The sequence below is a fragment of the Sander lucioperca genome, chromosome 12, assembly GCF_008315115.2.
Source record: "Sander lucioperca isolate FBNREF2018 chromosome 12, SLUC_FBN_1.2, whole genome shotgun sequence".
Classification (NCBI taxonomy): Eukaryota; Metazoa; Chordata; class Actinopteri; order Perciformes; family Percidae; genus Sander; species Sander lucioperca.
Window position 1 is genome coordinate 1400464 of NC_050184.1, and position 19801 is coordinate 1420264.

Consider the following 19801-nt stretch of genomic DNA (forward strand, 5'->3'; position numbering starts at 1 on the left):
TCAAACAGCAGAAAATTAGAAACTACAACATACTATGAATGATAATGTTGAGATTATATAGAAGGTAGCACACGGCATCAGCTTCCTTTAGAGTGGCTCCATTTTAATTACTTCAAATCTCAGATTTTCCCTTTCAATTTCCCTTTAGGAGCTTTACGTTATAAACACCATTTTTACCACACAGACAGCTTCATTTAAATAAACTGGTATGTGCTTGTTCCACTGCATCCTTTATGCTACTATGTGATGCTTGAACTGACTGAAATATTTGAACTAAAGACAACATGTCATGGCTGACCTTTAGTTTCACTTCATTTACCCAGCATGGCATTGTATGGAGGAAATATTTATTCATAATTCAAATTGAAAGTCCAAAGAGAAATTGAAAGTCCAAAGAGAAAACGAAGCGAGATCAAATTAAAAATATTATTATTTTTTAAAATTTTCCATTGATCAAATTAAAAATATTATTATTTTTTTTTAATTTTCCATTTGGCTTTTCCATTTGGATTTAATATTTGGCTTTTGAATTTAAATTTAACATTGGCTTTTCCATTTGGATTTAATATTTGGCTTTTGAATTTAAATTTAACATTGGCTTTTAATTTGGATTTAATATTTGGCTTTTGAATTTCAATTTAACATTGGCTTTTAATTTGGATTTAATATTTGGCTTTTCGATTTCAATTTAACATTGGATTTTCATTTGGATTTAATTTTTGGCTTTTGAATTTACATTTAACATTGGCTTTTCATTTGGACTTGACCCATGTCAATGTAAATGAGGAGGCGTGGCCCAAAGGCTGGTGGGAGGGTTTGAAACGAAAGGGGTGCAGAGGCACCTTATGAACAGCAGGGGGAACTGACTGCTGGGGAGCACACTGAGGAGCATCTGTCTGCAGCTTGGCCACCAGGCTGGCTTAGCCTCTTATTTCACATGATAGAAACTGATGATGTAGGCTAAACACAAACCACATTTCATGCAACAACAGTGAAGTTTTCATGTAGATACTATAATTGGGCCCGTGTTAGTGAGGACTAGATTAGGACTGTATTTAAAGCTGATTCTGGTTTCCAACTTCGCCCCAGGTGTGTCTGTTTAAAACACGGACGGAGACAACTTCTCTCTTTTGATGTTTTATTTAATTAAGCAACAGTACAAACATGGGTGTGGGTAGCTCTGCTACGTGTGTTTGTGTGTTGTCAGATCTCGAGGACACACACACACGCACACACACACACACACACACAATCTCAACCGGGTAGTCATCGTCCGAACTGCGACCTCTCCTTTTTCTTTCTCTCACTTTTTTCTCCGGGTAGTGCGTCAGTGTGAGGTGCATGTCCGCGCTATTCTCCGACATGTACTCACAACAATCACTCCTGATTGACGGCCTTTTGTACAGCCTGTGTACTTTTTCGTTCATTTGATTTCCGATTTTGAAACGATATCCAAATTTGAAAAATGGGTCATTTTAAACCTTGTTAATATTGATGACAATGTGCTCAAACGGAAAACGTGTGTGAAATAGCAGATCGAAATTATAAAAAAGTAATCGATTCTATAATCTAGATCGGGAGTTTGCCGTAGCAGCAGCAGCAAACAACTGGAAACTTCTTAAAATTTTTGTCTGCTATTTCACCACTAAATTCACTATTGAGACTTTTTTATGCGAGCAATTAACTGTGTAGAGTTTGAATATGGGCAGTTTTACAAACATTGATGGCCAACTGCACATTTTCTCCAATGTTGTCAGAAGCTCCAGTCTGACGGGACAGCCAGCTGGTGGCGGCCGGGATCGCCTCCCTGCTGGCCGGCCAGTGATGCTCACAGACACCGCTGTCAGCTGGAAGTCTCTCAATAGAATCATGGACAAGTTTATTTACTGAAATATGGCTCGTTTTACGTTTGAACACATTGTCATCAATATTAACAAGGTTTAAAATGACCCATTTTTCAAATTTGGATATCGTTTCAAAATCGGAAATCAAATGAACGAAAAAGTACACAGGCTGTACAAAAGGCCGTCAATCAGGAGTGATTGTTATGAGTACGTGTCAGAGAATAGCGCGGACATGCACCTCACACTGCGCGTACCACCCGGCGAAAAAAGTGAGAGAAATAAAAAAGGAGAGGTCGCAGTTCGGACGATGACTACCCGGTTGAGATTGTGTGTGTGTGTGTGTGTGTGTGTGTGTGTGTGTGTGTGTGTGTGTCCTCGAGGTCTGACAACACACAAACACACGTAGCAGAGCTACCCACACCCATGTTTGTACTGTTGCTTAATTAAATAAAACATCAGAAGAGAGAAGTTGTCTCCGTCCGTGTTTTAAACAGACACACCTGGGGCGAAGTTGGAAACCAGAATCAGCTTTAAATACAGTCCTAATCTAGTCCTCACTAACACGGGCCCAATTATAGTATCTACATGAAAACTTCACTGTTGTTGCATGAAATGTGGTTTGTGTTTAGCCTACATCATCAGTTTCTATCATGTGAAATAAGAGGATAAGCCAGCCTGGTGGCCAAGCTGCAGACAGATGCTCCTCAACAGTGTGCTCCCCAGCAGTCAGCTCCCCCTGCTGTTCATAAGGTGCCTCTGCACCCCTTTCGTTTCAGACCCTCCCACCAGCCTTTGGGCCACGCCTCCTCATTTACATTGACATGTGTCAAGTCCAAATGAAAAGCCAATGTTAAATGTAAATTCAAAAGCCAAATATTAAATCCAAATGAAAATCCAATGTTAAATTGAAATCAAAAAGCCAAATATTAAATCCAAATTAAAAGCCAATGTTAAATTGAAATTCAAAAGCCAAATATTAAATCCAAATTAAAAGCCAATGTTAAATTTAAATTCAAAAGCCAAATATTAAATCCAAATGGAAAAGCCAAATGGAAAATTTAAAAAAAATAATAATATTTTTAATTTTATCTCGCTTCGTTTTCTCTTTGGACTTTCAATTTCTCTTTGGACTTTCAATTTGAATTATGAATAAATATTTCCTCCATAGGGCATTGTGGCCAAATTATGTTTGGGGGGGTTCTTTTGCCCTAAGTTTTTTTATTTTTCTTCCGCTTTTAATGGATAGGAAAGCTGAGATATGAAAGGGGAGAGAGAGGGGGAAGACATGCAGGAAACTGTCACAGGTCAGACTTGAACCCTGGACCTTCTGCATCGAGTAATAAACCCCTATATATATATATATATATGTGCACCCGCTCTACCAACTGAGCTAACCCGACCACATGAGTAAGCAGACTTATACAGACCATCCTCACCTAAAAAACAGCAGTATATGTCGTCTGTGCAAGCAGCTTATTAAGACAAATATTTACGTTTATTGTTAGGCGGCGCCCCCTAGTGGCTGTAGTCATTATGACGAGAGCAAAGGAGAAATTCAGGTGAAGTAGTTAAAGAGCGACACAGTCTGCGAAGTGAGGAGGTCTGAGTGGATGGATAGGTCAAACAAACAGGCTATCACCCAGGAGACCGCTGTTCATGTCCTGTGTGAAACCAAAAGTCAACGATGACTTAGTCTCATATTGCCAGACTTATCTGCACAGCGCTGGAGTGTGGTCCGGCTACAGCGCTTATTTATTCTGGGATAGGGAGAAAAAACGCTCTGGCTTGTTTGTATTTATTTAAACCAATCACAATCGTCCCGGGTGGCACTAATCAGCGCCGTTGAGAGCGAAAGTTGTGTCATCTTTCTATTGAAAAGAGCTGGGGCCAGCACGCAGCCCCCGGTTCAGAGCTCTTGCCTCCCACAACCACCCGGGCCATCATTCCAGAATGAAACTGTTTAAGGATGGTAAGAAATTTGGGTGGACAACCAAATTTCTGCAGTACACCCTAAAGCAGATCTCTGTTTGCAGTGCCAAAGGCCTTAGAGAGGTCAACGAAAGCCATGAATAGGTTTTGGTGCTGCTCCCGACATTTTTCCTGCAGTTGGCATGTACAAAGATCATATCAACACACACACATATACACTAGGGGTGGGGGGAAAAAATCGATACAGCATAGCATCGCGATATTTTCCGTGGCAATACTGTATCGATACACAGACGCCAAGTATCGATCTTTTATTATATATGTGTTGGTCAGTCTGTCTGCTTGACAATCCCATTTTGCAGCAATACAATTGAAGTGAGATGAACAAACGGAGAAATATATCTTTTTAGATAAAACAGATGTTGACAAAGTTTACTTTTGGGGACATCATTTGAAATTGGGAAACATTTTGGTGGAAATCTTGGTGTTATATTTGATTAGAATATGTTTCTTGACCAACATATCAAATCACTAACCCGCACTTGTTTTTTTCAACTGAGAAACATTGCTAAACTTAGAGCCGTGGTTTCGCAATGTGAACTTGAGATGATCATTCATGGTTTTATTTCATCCCGGCTTGATTACTGCAACTTCATTTTCACCTGTCTCAGCAAGGTCCCAGGACCATCTACAACTGGTCCAGAACTCTGCTGCAAGGCTGTTGACGAGGTCCAGCAGAATGTCGCACATCACTCTTGTTTTATCCATGTTACATTGGCTTCCAATCAAGTTCTGGATCCAATTTAAAGTTCTTGTTCTTACATATAAAGCATTGCATGGTCAGGCGCCTGTTTATATCTCTGACCTGCTCCATCCGTACACTACTAACAGGTCACTCAGGTCTTCTAACCAGGGACTACTGGTGGTCCCACGCACTCGTTTGAAAACTAAAGGTGACCGTTCCTTTGACGTGGTAACACCGACTCTGTGGAACGCCCTTCCTATTACCTTACATTCTACAGTCTCGGTTGACGCTTTTAGAAAGCAGCTGAAGACACACTTGTTTCAACTCGCTTTTGTCTCATAACCCTTGTAATTTGGGTTTTTTAATCTTTTAATCTTCATTTGTATTGTATTTGTTTTTGCTTGTTTATTTTCTGTTTTGGATCATACTGTATAACAAATGTCTTTTGTGTGAAGCACTTTGTGACTCTGTCTGTAAAAGGTGCTATATCAAATAAAAATTATTATTATATTATAACCAAATAACATCCACATCAGCTCCATATTAAAAGAAACATCCTCCTTGCTGCTGTAATTTGAGAGACAGTAACTCAAACATCCACGTTCACAGTTACACAGTCATTATGAGCACTCCAATAATTATCAAATAGAGTATTACGTGATTGCTATGGGTTACTTAACATAATTTTTTTCTTTTGTTTCCTTTTATGCACATCATGTCTCAGAAGTGCTTGTTACTAACCTAGCTCTGGGGAGTTTACTCCCCGGAGTCCTTATGTTTCTTCTTCACCCAGAACATCGCCTCGGATTAGGGCGACACCAAGACCACGGTCTTGGGTGCAGCTGTGGCTATGGACCTGCTACACCCTGCTACGCTCTGCGATTCCCTGCAATGCCCGACTACGTCCTGCTGCGTCCACCGCGTCCACCCATGCTCTGCTGTGCCACGCTACATCCTGTACCGTCATAACCCCAACCGTCAGACACCGCCCACCAAGAGTCTGGGTCTGCCGAGGTTTCTTCCTAAAAGGGAGTTTTTCCTCGCCACTGTCGCAATAGCCACTGCTAATGCTTGCTCTTGGGGGAACTATTGGAATTGTTGGGGCTTTATAGAGTGTGGTCTAGACCTACTCTGTCTGTAAAGTGTCTCGAGATAACTCTTGTTATGATTTGATACTATAAATAAAATTGAATTGAATTGAATTGAATAATCACCGATTCTTTAATAACAGAGTAAGGTGTTTTACTATAGGAATCCCCTCTGCCTGACCAACTATGGAAACTCCAATGACACCACATCTGTCAATGACAGACAGGTCGCATTGTGCCCCCCCTCATTTAATCACAGTCGACCAGCTCCTTACAAATCATTCTAGACCACGGTTTCTTTCCGTGTCTTTGCAAGGAGGGAAGTGTTGGTCGTCATTCGGTGTTTCACTATGGAAGATATAGACCACTCCCGGATTGCATGAATCTCCCAAAGCCATAAATCACATTGAGCCGAGCAGAGTGTCACCCTGACCCCAGCTCCTCCAGCACAGCTAGTGCCAAGGATGGTTCAGAAACATTGGCTCTGTGCCTGAATGCGAGAATGCAAGCTTTATTTGGCTTTACGAATGGCTGTTCAAGGAGCTCCTCGAAGAGTGGAGGCATGCTTGGGGACTCATCATACCTCACGTCCGCCCAGCTAGGTGCAGCTTGCGGCTGATGGGTGCCGTTTGTGGCTTTTGAGGTGGTTCCCGACAGACATGGGTCTTGACTGTTGGCCACTGCCACTCTCAGTCTCCTTTCCAGCATCTTTTCTGGTATTGACGCACAGCGGATGCATGACTGAGGGTCAGCTGACACTGCCTGAGCAGGTTTAGCGCCTATGCACATCAGATGAGGGTCGCTGCCCAAGATGGATGCTCCACATAACACGGGGCACAGGTGGGATACAGCCTCACTAGCCTTCAGTTCCAACCCTTTGGTGGGGGTCACTGTCGAGGACACGGTGACTGGATGGAAGAAAACTGAGTAAATGTACAACCGTAGCAGGAGCGTCATAACACGTTAGCCTGTTGGCAAGTTGTGTTAGCACACAGGGTTTAGCCCGAGCTAACCGTGTACCAAAAGAGTTTGCCCAACGTAACACGATAGCTCACTCCAGGTACTCGGCATGGCTAACAAACAAATGCTAACGGAACACAGGAGGGCTCGCCGTAACGCATTAGTCAGAGGGTAAAAAGTTATATAGCTAATGTTACCGATAAACAATACAGACTAGACAAAAGATCAGCTCGCCCTGAAGCGGACACTGCTCCAAAACTGCGTAACAACAAAGTAAAACTACTTGTGAAGTACTTCTACTAAATCCAGACGGGAACGTACGTAGTCCTTAACAGTTCGTCTGTGAACTGTTTAGCAGCTAACCAACCAAGCTAGCCTTGAAGAGCTGAGGGAGCTTAGTATACAGTAGTTTCTTCATGAAAGAAAAGCAAGAATGATTTGTAAGGAGCTGGTAGACTGTGATTATATAATTCAATTCAATTTTATTTATAGTATCAAATCATAACAAGAGTTATCTCAAGACACTTTACAGATAGAGTAGGTCTAGACCACATTCTATAATTTACAAAGACCCAACAATTCCAGTAATTCCCCCAAGAGCAAGCATTTAGTGCGATAGCGGTGCGGAAAACTTCCTTTTAGGGAGAACTAACAGACACAGGCTCTTGGTAGGCGGTGTCTGACGGTGCCGGTTGGGGGTGTGATGAACAGTGGCAATAATAGTCACAATAAAGATAATGGAACTATAACTAGAAATAGTAGTTGTAGTAGTTCATGGCGTAGCAGGGCACATATAAGGGGGAGTGCCCCTAGCACAGTTAGAATGTTCTGTCACATGGACAATAATGCTGTTGTGAACGTTAGCATGTGGCTAGCGTATTTTTATGCTAATGCGGTACATTCTAACTGAACATCTTAGAACATAAAAGTCAATGTGAACTTCACACACCCAACACACACACACACACACACACACACACACACACACACATATATATATATATATCAATCACGTTTTTTCTTCAAACCCAAAGGCACCAATCACTGCCACCCTGAATATGAATGACCACACACCCATGTCTTTTAACGGCATTGCAAATCCCACAGCAGCTTAGTTGAATTGATAGCAAAGCTTCAGTCAACCGATTCATAACGTTAGTACCAGGCCATCAGCCGAATCATGGTCCCTTTAGATCGATACAGGGGTCCATGTATCGATGTACTATATACATAAAAAGCATTTTCCAAATCTTATTTTCTGGAGGATCACGCTGCTTGGGGTGTTCTGCACTGCCCAGTGTTTGTGACTAATTGCGTCTTTTTAGCCAGTGAGTGTATTGATATGATTCCGTTGTCTATTCTGCCACAGAGAACAATCCCCCTGAGCGCACAAAGTCTCATTTGGAATGGTTATTGTTCAAGAGACATAGACAAGATAACACAGGGAATCCCTCCCTCCTCTCTGTTAGTGTGGACACAAAAACACACTGATACCTTATTCCGCTGCCAACTGTTTGTGAATTAGAAAAGCTGTGTTAACATCTTGCAATGAGTGATTCATGACACTGCAGTCAGAGATTAACATTGCATGAAAAAACAACCCTGTCGGCAGACAACAACATCAATATTGAATGATTCCGTAGCACCCTGGATTATGCTGAAATACGATGTTTGTTTCTATGTCCAAAATGATCACTATCTTATGTCTTTGCAAGATAACTGCAGTATGGTTGAAGTTAGGGAAAGATCATGATTACAGTTAATAAGAAGACAAACATTAAGTGGCAGTTTGTGACAGGACATGAATTCCAGTGTCCTGCATGGAAGTCAGATGCGCTACATGTCCATCCACCTCCCTGACATTTACACCCTCACTTTTTACCTCACTACATCCTGCACTGGCAACAAATGTTGGCATTGGACGGTGCAGAATCATCCAATATGAAATTCCACGTTCACTTTGAAAACAGTGAAGGAAAATGCACAAGAGAACAGGAAAGGTGGGACAACAAAAATTAAAAGCTTCTTCACCAACAAAATGTAAAAAATTATGGAACTAACTGCCAATGCAGGGATTGGAGAAAAGATGTGATGTGATCAAATTTGTTGTTAGGATTCTGGATTCTGGCACTTTTGATTGCTTTACAATGCCTCACCCCATGCCTGAAACAAGAAGCCTTTTACTCTGGATATATTCTTCAAATGATAAAAGGCAGCGTTTGTGATGTTGGTGAGATGGTTCTGGAATTTTAGGGCTCAATCAAAGATGACAACCACATTTCTGTCCTGTGTAGTACTTTTCGGAGAGAAAGAGGCCAAATGGGAACCTATTTCCTGCCACAGAGGCTAAGCATCAATTACAAGGATTTCTGTCGTGTCACTAAAAGTTGTCGGACATCCATGTGTTTACGCAAATTTTAGAAACAGCTTTACTAAATGTAAGATCATTGGTAGGAAAAACATTAAATCACTGCCCTAATGAGTTATTCAAAGTGAACACACCAATGGCCTCGCATTTAATAAAACTTTTCTTAAATTAAGCAGATAAGTGTTTTTGATGCAGACTTAGTAGCCAGGTGTGCAGTGGTGGAGAGGGAGGGTTTGCTCTTAGTCAAGTCAAAGCAACATCATCCAGCAACTTACTGTTGTGGCCAATCAAATACTGCACTGAAATGAACAATCCACTTCCTGGATCATATTTCATTGTCTAACCTGTACTTAAAGCAACATGCACACAACAATCCATCCCAACACAGGCACACACAGGCCCACTATGACACACAGATACCAGGTAAGTAAATATAGAGTATGAACCTTAAACTAAGTGACATATAGTTTGTGCTTGATAACATTAGATTTATTAAATATTGTACATCTTTTCACACCTAACTGGCACCAACTTGTGCATTGTAAATGCAATGTACAAAATAGGAAAGGAAGATTTTTGTGTTAAATCTGATGCATATTTTAGTGTTATGTTCAAATTGGAAAGGGCTGAATCTCGCCTGTGTTCATGTATAAGATGTCCAAATGTAGAAAGAATATGGCACAACCAAAAAGAGATGACGCACAAGGCAACCATATGGTGAGGAACATGCATTTATTACATATAACTAATATATTGTGCAATGCCTGGTACCTTGATCAAATGAGAAAGAAAGACAAAGCGATCCCTGTTGGAGCGCGTGCCTGTTTGGAAAGGGCCGATGATTGGAAAGGGCCGATGATTGGTTCCCAGTATTATTATTTTTATTGTTGTTGTTGTTATTGTTGTTCCCAGTATTGCTGCTTGCAGCATTGGCGTGCCTGTGCAAAGCGTTCTCTAGAACCACTCATCCACTGTTAAATAGTAAATGTACTGTATTTATATAGCGCCTTTCTGCCTTACCGGACAGAGCACTTTACAATTTGCCTCTCATTCACCCATTCACATACACCCATTGTGGCGGAGCTGCCAAGCAAGGCGCTGGCCCACTACATGACGCACCTTAGGCTCGCTGATGCTCCTCAGTCAGAAGAGACAGAGAGAAGTGAGTGTGGCAGCCGCAAGAAAGAAAGACCTTGCAGTCGCAGGACAATACTGGCGTCTCTCTTCCACAGAAAGTTGCTAGATTTATCACTATTCACTTTTATGAACCCCTGCTGCTGTACAGATGCCTGTGGGCTCTCCATTGGTAGCAGAGCCGTGAACCGCAATCAGCCGTCTAAGGATTTAGCAACTCTCCGTCCTTGCTGTTGTACAGAGCCTTGCAACAGCATACTGCATGTGACGGTTTTGTTTCGAAAACTGGGGCAATGAGCGCTCAGCTGGCCCAACTTTGACCGTCTCCCTGGTGTGTCAGGGCCTTAACATTGCAATTGGTTGACAGGTTGTAAGGATTTAGTAAATGGCCACACAGCTCTGAGGTGCACAAAAGGTTTCTCATAGGTGGGCTGTTTTTCCTCTAGCTTTATGATTCTCCCAGGTCTGTGATTCCAGCATTGGGCAAGTTGCTTGGAAATTCATTCAATTTTATTTATAGTGTCAAATCACAACAGTAGTTACAGTATCTCAGGACACTTTACAGATAGAATAGGTCTAGACCACACTCTATCATTTACAAAGACCCAACAATTCCCCCTAAGACTTTCTTTAAACAGGCAGAAACAGACAGACCCAGGCTCTTGGTGGGAGGCCATCTGCTGCGGTAAGTTTGAGACACAGAGACACTGATTGATTGAATAATTATAGCAGTTGGTATGATGCGCCGTGGCACTTATACTAACAATAAAGATAATAGAACTATGACTAGAAATAATAGTTGTAGCAGTGCAGGGCGTTGAGCAGGACCACTGTGGAAATTGTAAATAATTACTTACTAATTACTCATTGAAAAAGTATTCACCAAATGTTACTAATAAGTTAACAGTAGAAGTAAAAAATGTTTTTTATTATCCATACTTTTTATTTTCCATACTTTAATTACTTTGCGTTAATCAGAACGCCTCTGACCAAGGTGACTCCCAACACATTTAATGTTAAATACACGTGTAGGAACATCATGATTTAATGAACAAGCCTACACTTTGGGGCAATTCACTGACCATAGTGAAGGAGACTTTGAGAGGTACCAGTATCTGGATGCAACAAGTACAAACCCCAATTCCAATGAAGTGTGTCCGTGGTGTAAAACGTAAATAAAAACAGAATACAATGATTTGCAAATCCTTTTAAAACTATATTGCAACACGTTCCAAAAAAAGCTGGGACAGGGGCATGTTTACCACTGTGTTAAATCACCTTTCCTTTTAACAGCACTCAATAAGCATTTGGTAATTAGTGAAGCTTTGTCGGTGGAATTCTTTCCCATTCTTGCTTGATGTACGACTTCAGTTGCTCAACAGTACGGGGTCTCCTTTGTCAAATTTTGCGCTTCATAATGTGCCATACATTTTCAATGAGATGTTGTCATCCAAATGTGAGTTTTACCGGTGGATAAACGCGGACCAACTTTCCCTTAAGTTACCAGCTAACACTAGCGGTAGCTAGTTAGCTTGGTTAAATTTTTCAAAACTAATCTAGTTTTAGTCTTGGAATTTGTGACCCTGCAAGATCTACAGTCTTTACATATTATGACAGTCTTTAACGTTGGATGTGAGATGATTGTCTTTAGATGTGAGATGGTGTCAGACTTTAGTCTTTTTAAAGTGTTCTAGTGTATGTAGTCATGTAACACGTTAACATGCTGGATCTAGTTAACGGCATAAGGTTATTCGGATAGTGATGAGGCGGCCACAAGGGGGCGTGCGTGATACACATTGCTTAAAGCGTAACTCTCACCAAAATGCAACCTAGGGTCTTTTTGTGAATATACCCGAGTCAAATTTTAGTTTAAAAGCATAATTAGGATGGAAATGCCACTTTTAAGATTTACCGTATTCTCGTTTTCGGTCAAATGGCCTTTTGAATGGGAGTGCTAGGGGCACTACTATGATTGCATCAAAATCGCTAAGAAGGCTCGAAGTATCACCAGGGGCTCTACATATGAACTTGATTGAGAACATTGTTTGTGTACACAGAGTTTACTAAAAAGAAGGTTTTGAACGACTCACTTTAGCAGTTGTTGTTTACGCTATCCACCATCTTCTCAGTCAAAAAGTGTCGATCTCCAAATGTGAATGAACGGACTCCATAGGAGGAAATGTCATTCTTATTTGAGGCTCCTTTTTCAACTACAAGGTCAATATTGTTTTTCACTAACGACAAAACAACAAATTATCTGTGCATTTATATGGAACGAAGCTTTCGGAGCTTTTCCATCTTTACTCTCTCAGTAAATTAACTGACTATAGTGGAACAGGATGCCAGCTGTCCGATGGACACTTTCTAGGTGAAGTCAAAACGTACACCTACATCTCAGACAACAACACTACACCTTGGACAGTGAAACTGAAAGTTTGCGAGACACTTCTCTCCTTCAAGATCGACACTGGTGCAGATACCACTTTGATATCAAAAGAAACATATCACCAGCTCAGACACCTGCCCCAGCTAGCAAAGAACGACAGAGACTTTGACAGCCTTGGAGGTAAACTGAACTGTTTGGGACAATTTGTCACCTTAACAAAGTACAAAGGCCAGTTCTACAAGTATAAGGTCCATGTGATTGAAATGGCCAACGGCAGCAACCTGTTGGGTTGAAATGTGGAGGTGGCAATGGGACTGGTAAAAAGAGTAGATGAAGTCCAGGAGAGCCAAAGCATGTTTGGTAAGGATTTGGGACTTAAAAATAAAGCCAGTAAAAATATGTTTAAGAGATGATGCAGAACCGTATGCAGTTAACACGGCAAGGAGAGCGTCTGCCCCTCTGTTTCCTAAAGTCAAGGCTGAACTGGAGAGGATGGTGAAATGCAGCGTCATCAAGGAAATCACAGAGCGAGTGGTGCGCTCCTATGGTTCCTGTCCCAAAAAAGACTGAAGGTGTGAGAATCTGTGTTGACCTCAAACGGCTCAACAAAGCAGTCAAGTTCTCCCTGCTCGATGCTGAAAGCGGCTTTTGGCAGATCCTGCTGGAGCGTGATACAGCCAAATGTCCAGCCCGACACCTCAAAAGTAAGTGCCATCACAGAGCTACAGTCGCCAGAGCACGTGTCAGGTCTGAGGAGGTTCCTGGGCATAATCCATTATCTTGGGAGATATCTGCCCAACCTGATCGATGCACTACAAACCTTCAATACCTGCTAAAAGACGACACAACCTGGACCTGGGATGCTGCACAAACAGACGCCTTTAAAAAGGTAAAGCAACTCGTCACCACTGCACCAACTCTTGCTTTCTATGATATACACAAACCTACAATAGTGAGTGCAGACGCAAGTAGCTATGGGCTGAGCACTGACTGATGCAGCAAAGCACTACGCACAGATAGAAAAACAGACTCTGGCTGTGGTCTGGGCCTGTGAAAGATTTTCCACTTACCTGTATGGCCTAAATGAGTTCACAGTGCACACAGACCACAAACCATTGGTTCCTCTGATTAATAACAAAGACTTAGACGCAGTTCCCCTGAGGTTCCAACGCCTACTTATGCGTCTGATGAGGTACAACCCCACAGCAGAGTATGTTCCGGGGAAAACACTGACGGTAGCCGACACATTATCTAGACAGCCACTACCCTTCATACACAGTGAAGTGTGTGAACTAACACGTGACAGCATTTGAAGCGGCAGCTCATGCAGCCTGGCCTGTGTCACCGCTGAAGCTGAAAAGGATTAAGCAGTACACAAGCATGGACAGAGAACTGCAGGTGGTGAGCAGACAGGTGATCGAGGGTTGGCCAAAACATGTGAATAACATTCCAGCTCAAGCAAGAGCATACCACCAGTGGAGAAATAGACTGACTGTGTCAAAAGGTACTGTGCTTTATGGCGACCGCATCGTCATCCCGCACAGCATGAGAAGAGACATACTGCACCGCCTGCACGATGGGCACCAGGGCATCACTAAATGTCACGAGAGGGCGCACATGAGCGTGTGGTGGCCTGGGCTGGAGAGCGAGATCCAGGACCTGGTGACAACATGCCCAGAATGTATGGAGGTCAGACCAACACAGAGGAAGGAGCCTTTGATAATGACACCGCTACCACAAAGGCCCTGGCAAAAAATTGGAGCGGACATTCAATTCAATTCAATTCAATTTTATTTATAGTATCAAATCATAACAGGAGTTATCTCGAGACACTTTACAGATAGAGTAGGTCTAGACCACACTCTATAGTTTACAAAGTCCCAACAATTCTAGTAATTCCCCCAAGAGCAAGCATTTAGTGCGACAGTGGCGAGGAAAAACTCCCTTTTAGGAAGAAACCTTGGCAGACCCAGGCTCTTAGTAGGCGGTGTCTGACGCTGCCGGTTGGGGATGTGATAAACAGTGGCAATAATAGTCACAATAAAGATAATGGAACAGCGACTACAAATGGTAGTCGTAGTAGTTCATGTCATAGCAGGGCACTGCAAGCGTTACAGGGTGTAGCGTGGCACAGTGGAGCATAGTAGGACGTAGCAGGACGCAGCAGGGAGTGCATCAGGACCACAGGACAGCTGCAACCAAGATCTCGGTGCCATCCTAATCCAAGGAAATATGCTGGGCAAAAAAAAAAAAAAACATAAGGACTCCGGGGAGAAAACTCCCCAGAGCTAGGTAGAAAAGTCTATGAGTCTATGATCTGTGAGTTCGCCAAGCAGACCTATCTGGTCGTTATTGATAATTTCTCTCGCTATCTCGAAATAGCCCATCTGACTGACATGACGAGTGAGACCACCTGTGCACGGCTTAAAAACATATTTGCCAGGTGGGGGTGTCCAGACGAGCTACACACAGACAACGGAGGACAGTTTTCAAGTAAGGAGTTCAAACACTTTTCTGTGACTTATGACTTTAAACACATTACCTCCAGCCCCCACTATCCTCAGTCCAACGGGGAGGCTGAGAGGGCGGTTCAAATGGCTGACCTGTTCCAGGTTCTCATGAGCTACAGAGCTACTCTGCTGCATGCCACGGGTTGCAGTCCTGCCCAGCTCATGATGGGCCGACAGATCAAAACAACAGTGCCCACAGTCAACACCATACTGTCTCCAAAATGGCCTGACCTCACAAAAGTGTGTAAAGCTGATGTAAAAGGCTGAAGGAAGCTACAGGCGTGCCTATAACAAACGCCACAGCGTCAGACCACTTCCACCTCTCAATCCAGGGGACAGGGTGGCAGTCAAACTTGACAGTGAGTCAGGTTGGACGACAACAGGGACAGTCCAAATGCCACACCCAACTCTGAGGTTTTACCTGATCCAAACTGACCATGGGACACTGCGGAGGAACAGGCTACACTCACGCCCAACTTTCCTACCTACACGAGAGCCAACCACCTTCCCGGTCCTCACCTCCACCTTCGCCTGTTAGACAGAGTGGCCCTCATTTATCAACCTAACGTAGAAACCAGCACAGATATGAGTGCAGAAATCATCTTACGACAGGCTTCACGTGTGATTCATGAAACGTTCATATCACACCAATCAGAGCGTAAGAATGGTCGTACATTGATAAATGCAGCGGCAGTGGAAACGATTGTAATTTAAATTTCACGCCCCAATATATTCTCGGTTTTGAGGCCTCGCTCCTATAATTTACGACATGGCGAGATGTAATCCGGCTAAGAAGCGGCACTTTTCAGAGGTGGAGATTGAAACCCTGATATTTCAGGTTCATTTGCACTAATGTGTGTACTATTTGGCAGCCTGAAAACTGGTATTAAAGGCTGTAGTAACTCCAGTAACGTAGTAACTCCAGCTGAAGTTTATTTAATTTAAATACATCCTTGACATATGTGTGCTATAGTCCTAATAGTAATATACAGGCTTATATTGCAATCTCTAAGGCCTACATGGTGTACCTATATTTAAATAAACACACAGTAACAGAGTTTATGCAGTGTCTTTTATTTTACTTTTTTTCATGAGTCAGAGCCAGGCAACCATGAGCTGTGAGGGAGAGCGTGTGTCCTCCCCCCCCGTGCTGGACCACCACCCCCGTCCCTGTCTCCTGACAGCAGAGGGGCTGGAAAAACAAGCTAAAATATGTCGGTCAATGGCAGAAATAAATCGTTCACTTGTGGCCATTAACAACATTTTAAAAGAGAAATGAAAACCTGAAGAATAAATAAAAATGTTGTGCATCGTCATGTCTCCGGTATTGAATATCATTGCCAAACATAACACTATACCTTTTGAAAGCGAGGAATAATATCCTGTCTCCTTCATATAGCCTCCAGTTGGTGCTGTGCTGGACACTGTTCTCTGGGCATCGGGTCATCCGGCTCCATCACTACATTTATGGCACTATGTTTTCCTGCGCAATGTTGTCCAGAACCCCACAGGCTAAAACAATGTTGCAGAATTTTTCTGCCGTGTATAGTAGTGTGGCCCGTGTGCGTACGTGTGCACTGTTGTACCGGCGCATAGAGGTCTTCTAAAAGAGCCAGATCTGCCATTGCTGATAAGTGATCAACTGATGACTTCTCCTTCTCCTGTTGAACTGATTATATGTTGCACCGCAAGTCCACACTGACTCGAAAACTTGCATACACAAGTTTAAACTTGACGTGAGATTTTATCGTAGCCTCCGCTCACGTCCATATTGATGAATGCCGAGCTTTGCATGGAAATGAACAAACACCAGTTTTACGCTTGTTTTCTGTCGTACATTCGTTTCGTAAATGAGGGCCATTTGCACTGGTACCTGTGGTACGGCTCCCTGCTCAAGCTCGTGTGTCTTAACAGGGGAGAATTATCCATCCACCAGAGAGACTGAAAGACTAACACATAGCTTGCCTATTGGAGCAGAATAATCTCCAGCAGCTATGGAGGTGCATGAGCAGTGTACCTCATATCCTCAGGTTACCCCATCTTATTAAGTATTGGTCAAGAGAGAAAAAAAGGGAAGAAATGTGGAAGAATGTATGCATAAATGTGAAATGTGGAGAAAGGGGACATGTTGACAATCATTGTTTAAAGCACTTGTTGATATTGTTTACAAAATCATATGTGGTGTATATGGTGTATCATTTACAGAAACTAATAAGACTTGTAGAAGGTGCCTCAAGAGTTATATCTAAAATGTATCATTTTCATAAGAAGGGATGTTGCACTATTGGCTCCAAACTGTTAATAATCCTACAACTCAAAAGGGGGGAGTTGTCATTAACAAAATAACGGCGTAAGGTTACTCGGATAGTGATGAGGCTGCCACAAGGAGGCATGATACACATTGCTTAAGGCAGTCGGAAAAATGTCCTAGGATGTAATGCTGTATGCTACGGCCCATACTGTTCAAATGTCAGGAGACAAATAAACGAGAAGCCTCTCGAGTTGTATGAACGTGTCACGGACCATTCATTCCGCAAGTAGAAACTTGTACATATGGTAGGCATAACGCTGAGTGGAGGCTAACTTAGTTAGCATAGCTGCGGACATGTTGAGAAGGACTGGACTGTGTTAAGGCTAGAGATGCAGTCAGAACAAAACGCCGCAGATACCGCCGTGCTGCCCGAGTTGTGACTGTTTCCCCATTGAGATTTGTTTCCCCTACCTGAACCTGAGCCAAACCTTATGTCCTACCCTTAACAACGTAGGAATACTATCATTTTAACAGGAGGGAAACACAATTTGACGGGGAAACACTTCAACACACCAGCGTGTCAGCGTCTCTGTGACTACAGCCGTACGTGTGACGAACAGGTAGAACTCCTCCCAGTGATGCCACAATGTGTTGATGGAAGAAGAGAATACACAAAATCAGTACAAAGAGAGTGGGACCCACTTTAGACTCAGCGCTGCCACTGTTTATTTTCTGTCACCAGACAGTGTAGCATTAAAACAAGCAAGCTAGCTATCCAGACGCTAATGAGTAAAACTGAACAACTCCATGCTTTATACACACTCTTGTTACAGAGTAGGAATGCACATTCTTATTGCTAGATGAGTGGAAACTTTCTTTGGCTCATTTTCCGTTACCAGTGTTTCAGGAAAGCATTTTGGAATTAACAAGTTAAGATAGTTATCTAATTTAGCTAAAATGATGCGTCATGGCAACGAGTAGCCAATCACACATTGAAAAGGGCGTAACTTGAAGCTGAGGGTGTAACCTGAAGGGTCCTGCAGGCTGCAGACGGACTCACTTGCTCCGTTGGGGGCGGGACTTAAATGTGCGTTCGATGGTGTTTTAAGCCTCCAACGTCGCCTTCCAGGCAGCTAACCCTAACCTTAACCCTAAACATAACCATTGCAACGCTGCCTGGAAGGCGATGTTGGGGGCTTAAAACACCAAACACCTAAATGTGCTCTGACAGACAGGTAGAAGCTATACCGTGACGATGCAGCACCACAACGATAAATCAGCACATACCCCTCTTTCTCTTGTAGTGATTGGAGTTAATTCTTCCAACCACTAGAGGCAGCAACGACTCCTACATGTAAGCTGCGCTTGTATTGTCTTGACTAGACAGTAGACTCTCTCTCTCTGTATGTGTTGTCGGTAGCTCTCGTCCTTACCTGGCCGGTGTGAATCAGAGCGGTTGAGCAGCAAGGGGCTAAGAGACGCCGCTTCTGACTAACATTAGATCATAAAAAGTCCAGGGAATAGGCTGTGTTTGCCTGCTATGACTAAGACAAAAGTAACGAGCAACGAGTGCATTTAAATTTCAGTAATTGTTATTGCGTTATTTAAATTGAAATTAAGCTATAAATTAAGTAGTTACGTTTCTAGTTACTGCTGAAAGTAGTGGAATTACAGTAACGGGTTACTTTATAATGCATTACTCCTAATGCTGCCTGTAATATGCTACTTCAATACACTTTAAGACCAAATTTTTACTGGGACCACTACAGTAGTTGAACATTTTGTATACAGGCATTTACATTATAGACACTACTGACTATCTTTTGGCCACAATTTAGCACAGTGACCAAACACACTCCAGCCATATACAGGTTTCAACCGAGTCAGGTTTCCCAACAGCAGGAATGTGGTGTGTTGAAACAGATAAATATTGTTTTCTTCTTTCTTCTTGTCTCTTGCATCCAAGCACATCCAATTTCTTAAAAAGGTTCCCTTAGTTAACGTTACAACCCATTAGTGTAATATTTTCAGCTGATTCAGAGAATCATGAGGTCAGCTGAAACAGTTCAGAGATTAATGTGCAGAAATCTGCACAATCTAATCATATAAAAAATACCCAAAAATAATCTTTAAAAAAAAACTTTGCTTGTAGAAAGTGTTTGCTTGAGCCAGTTAAAGGCTAAGTACGCATGCACTTATGTGCACATGATCAGGATGGTACCATCTCTGCCTCATTTTGAGCCAGGAAAACAGCCCAACACTGGTCCGGTTGATGTTTAGTTATGTTATGATATCCTCATGCCTAAATGTTACAATAGTCCAGCAGGTCTTACCTGTGGGGAAAGTCCGTTGCTGACAGGGTTGACGTGGTTGCTAGGTGCTGCAGAGCTCATAAAGGAGTCAGGGTAGCTGGAGAAGCCGTGGCGGTTGGAGGCCAGACCGTAGGCAGAGCTGCTGTCAGTGCTGGACAGACCGCTCTGGTGCATGGTGGATGGAGGTAACGGCTGGGGACGGTGAACTGTGCCACCACCGTCTGAAGGGCAAAACACAACAGCACAAAGCTGAGCACCTAAAGATACACCAGCT

The 19801-nt window shown here is 42.7% G+C and overlaps 1 protein-coding gene across 2 annotated transcripts in view; it reads right to left on the bottom strand.

The window, feature by feature from the left end:
• Positions 1 to 19801, bottom strand: part of LOC116050869 (paired box protein Pax-7-like) — an 89205-nt gene that overhangs the window by 23986 nt on the left and 45418 nt on the right. For both annotated transcript variants that reach the window (XM_031301094.2, XM_031301093.2), the window contains exon 7: positions 19549 to 19748. In XM_031301094.2, coding sequence (XP_031156954.1) covers positions 19549 to 19748 — 200 coding nt within the window. The remainder of the gene's footprint in view (positions 1 to 19548; positions 19749 to 19801) is intronic.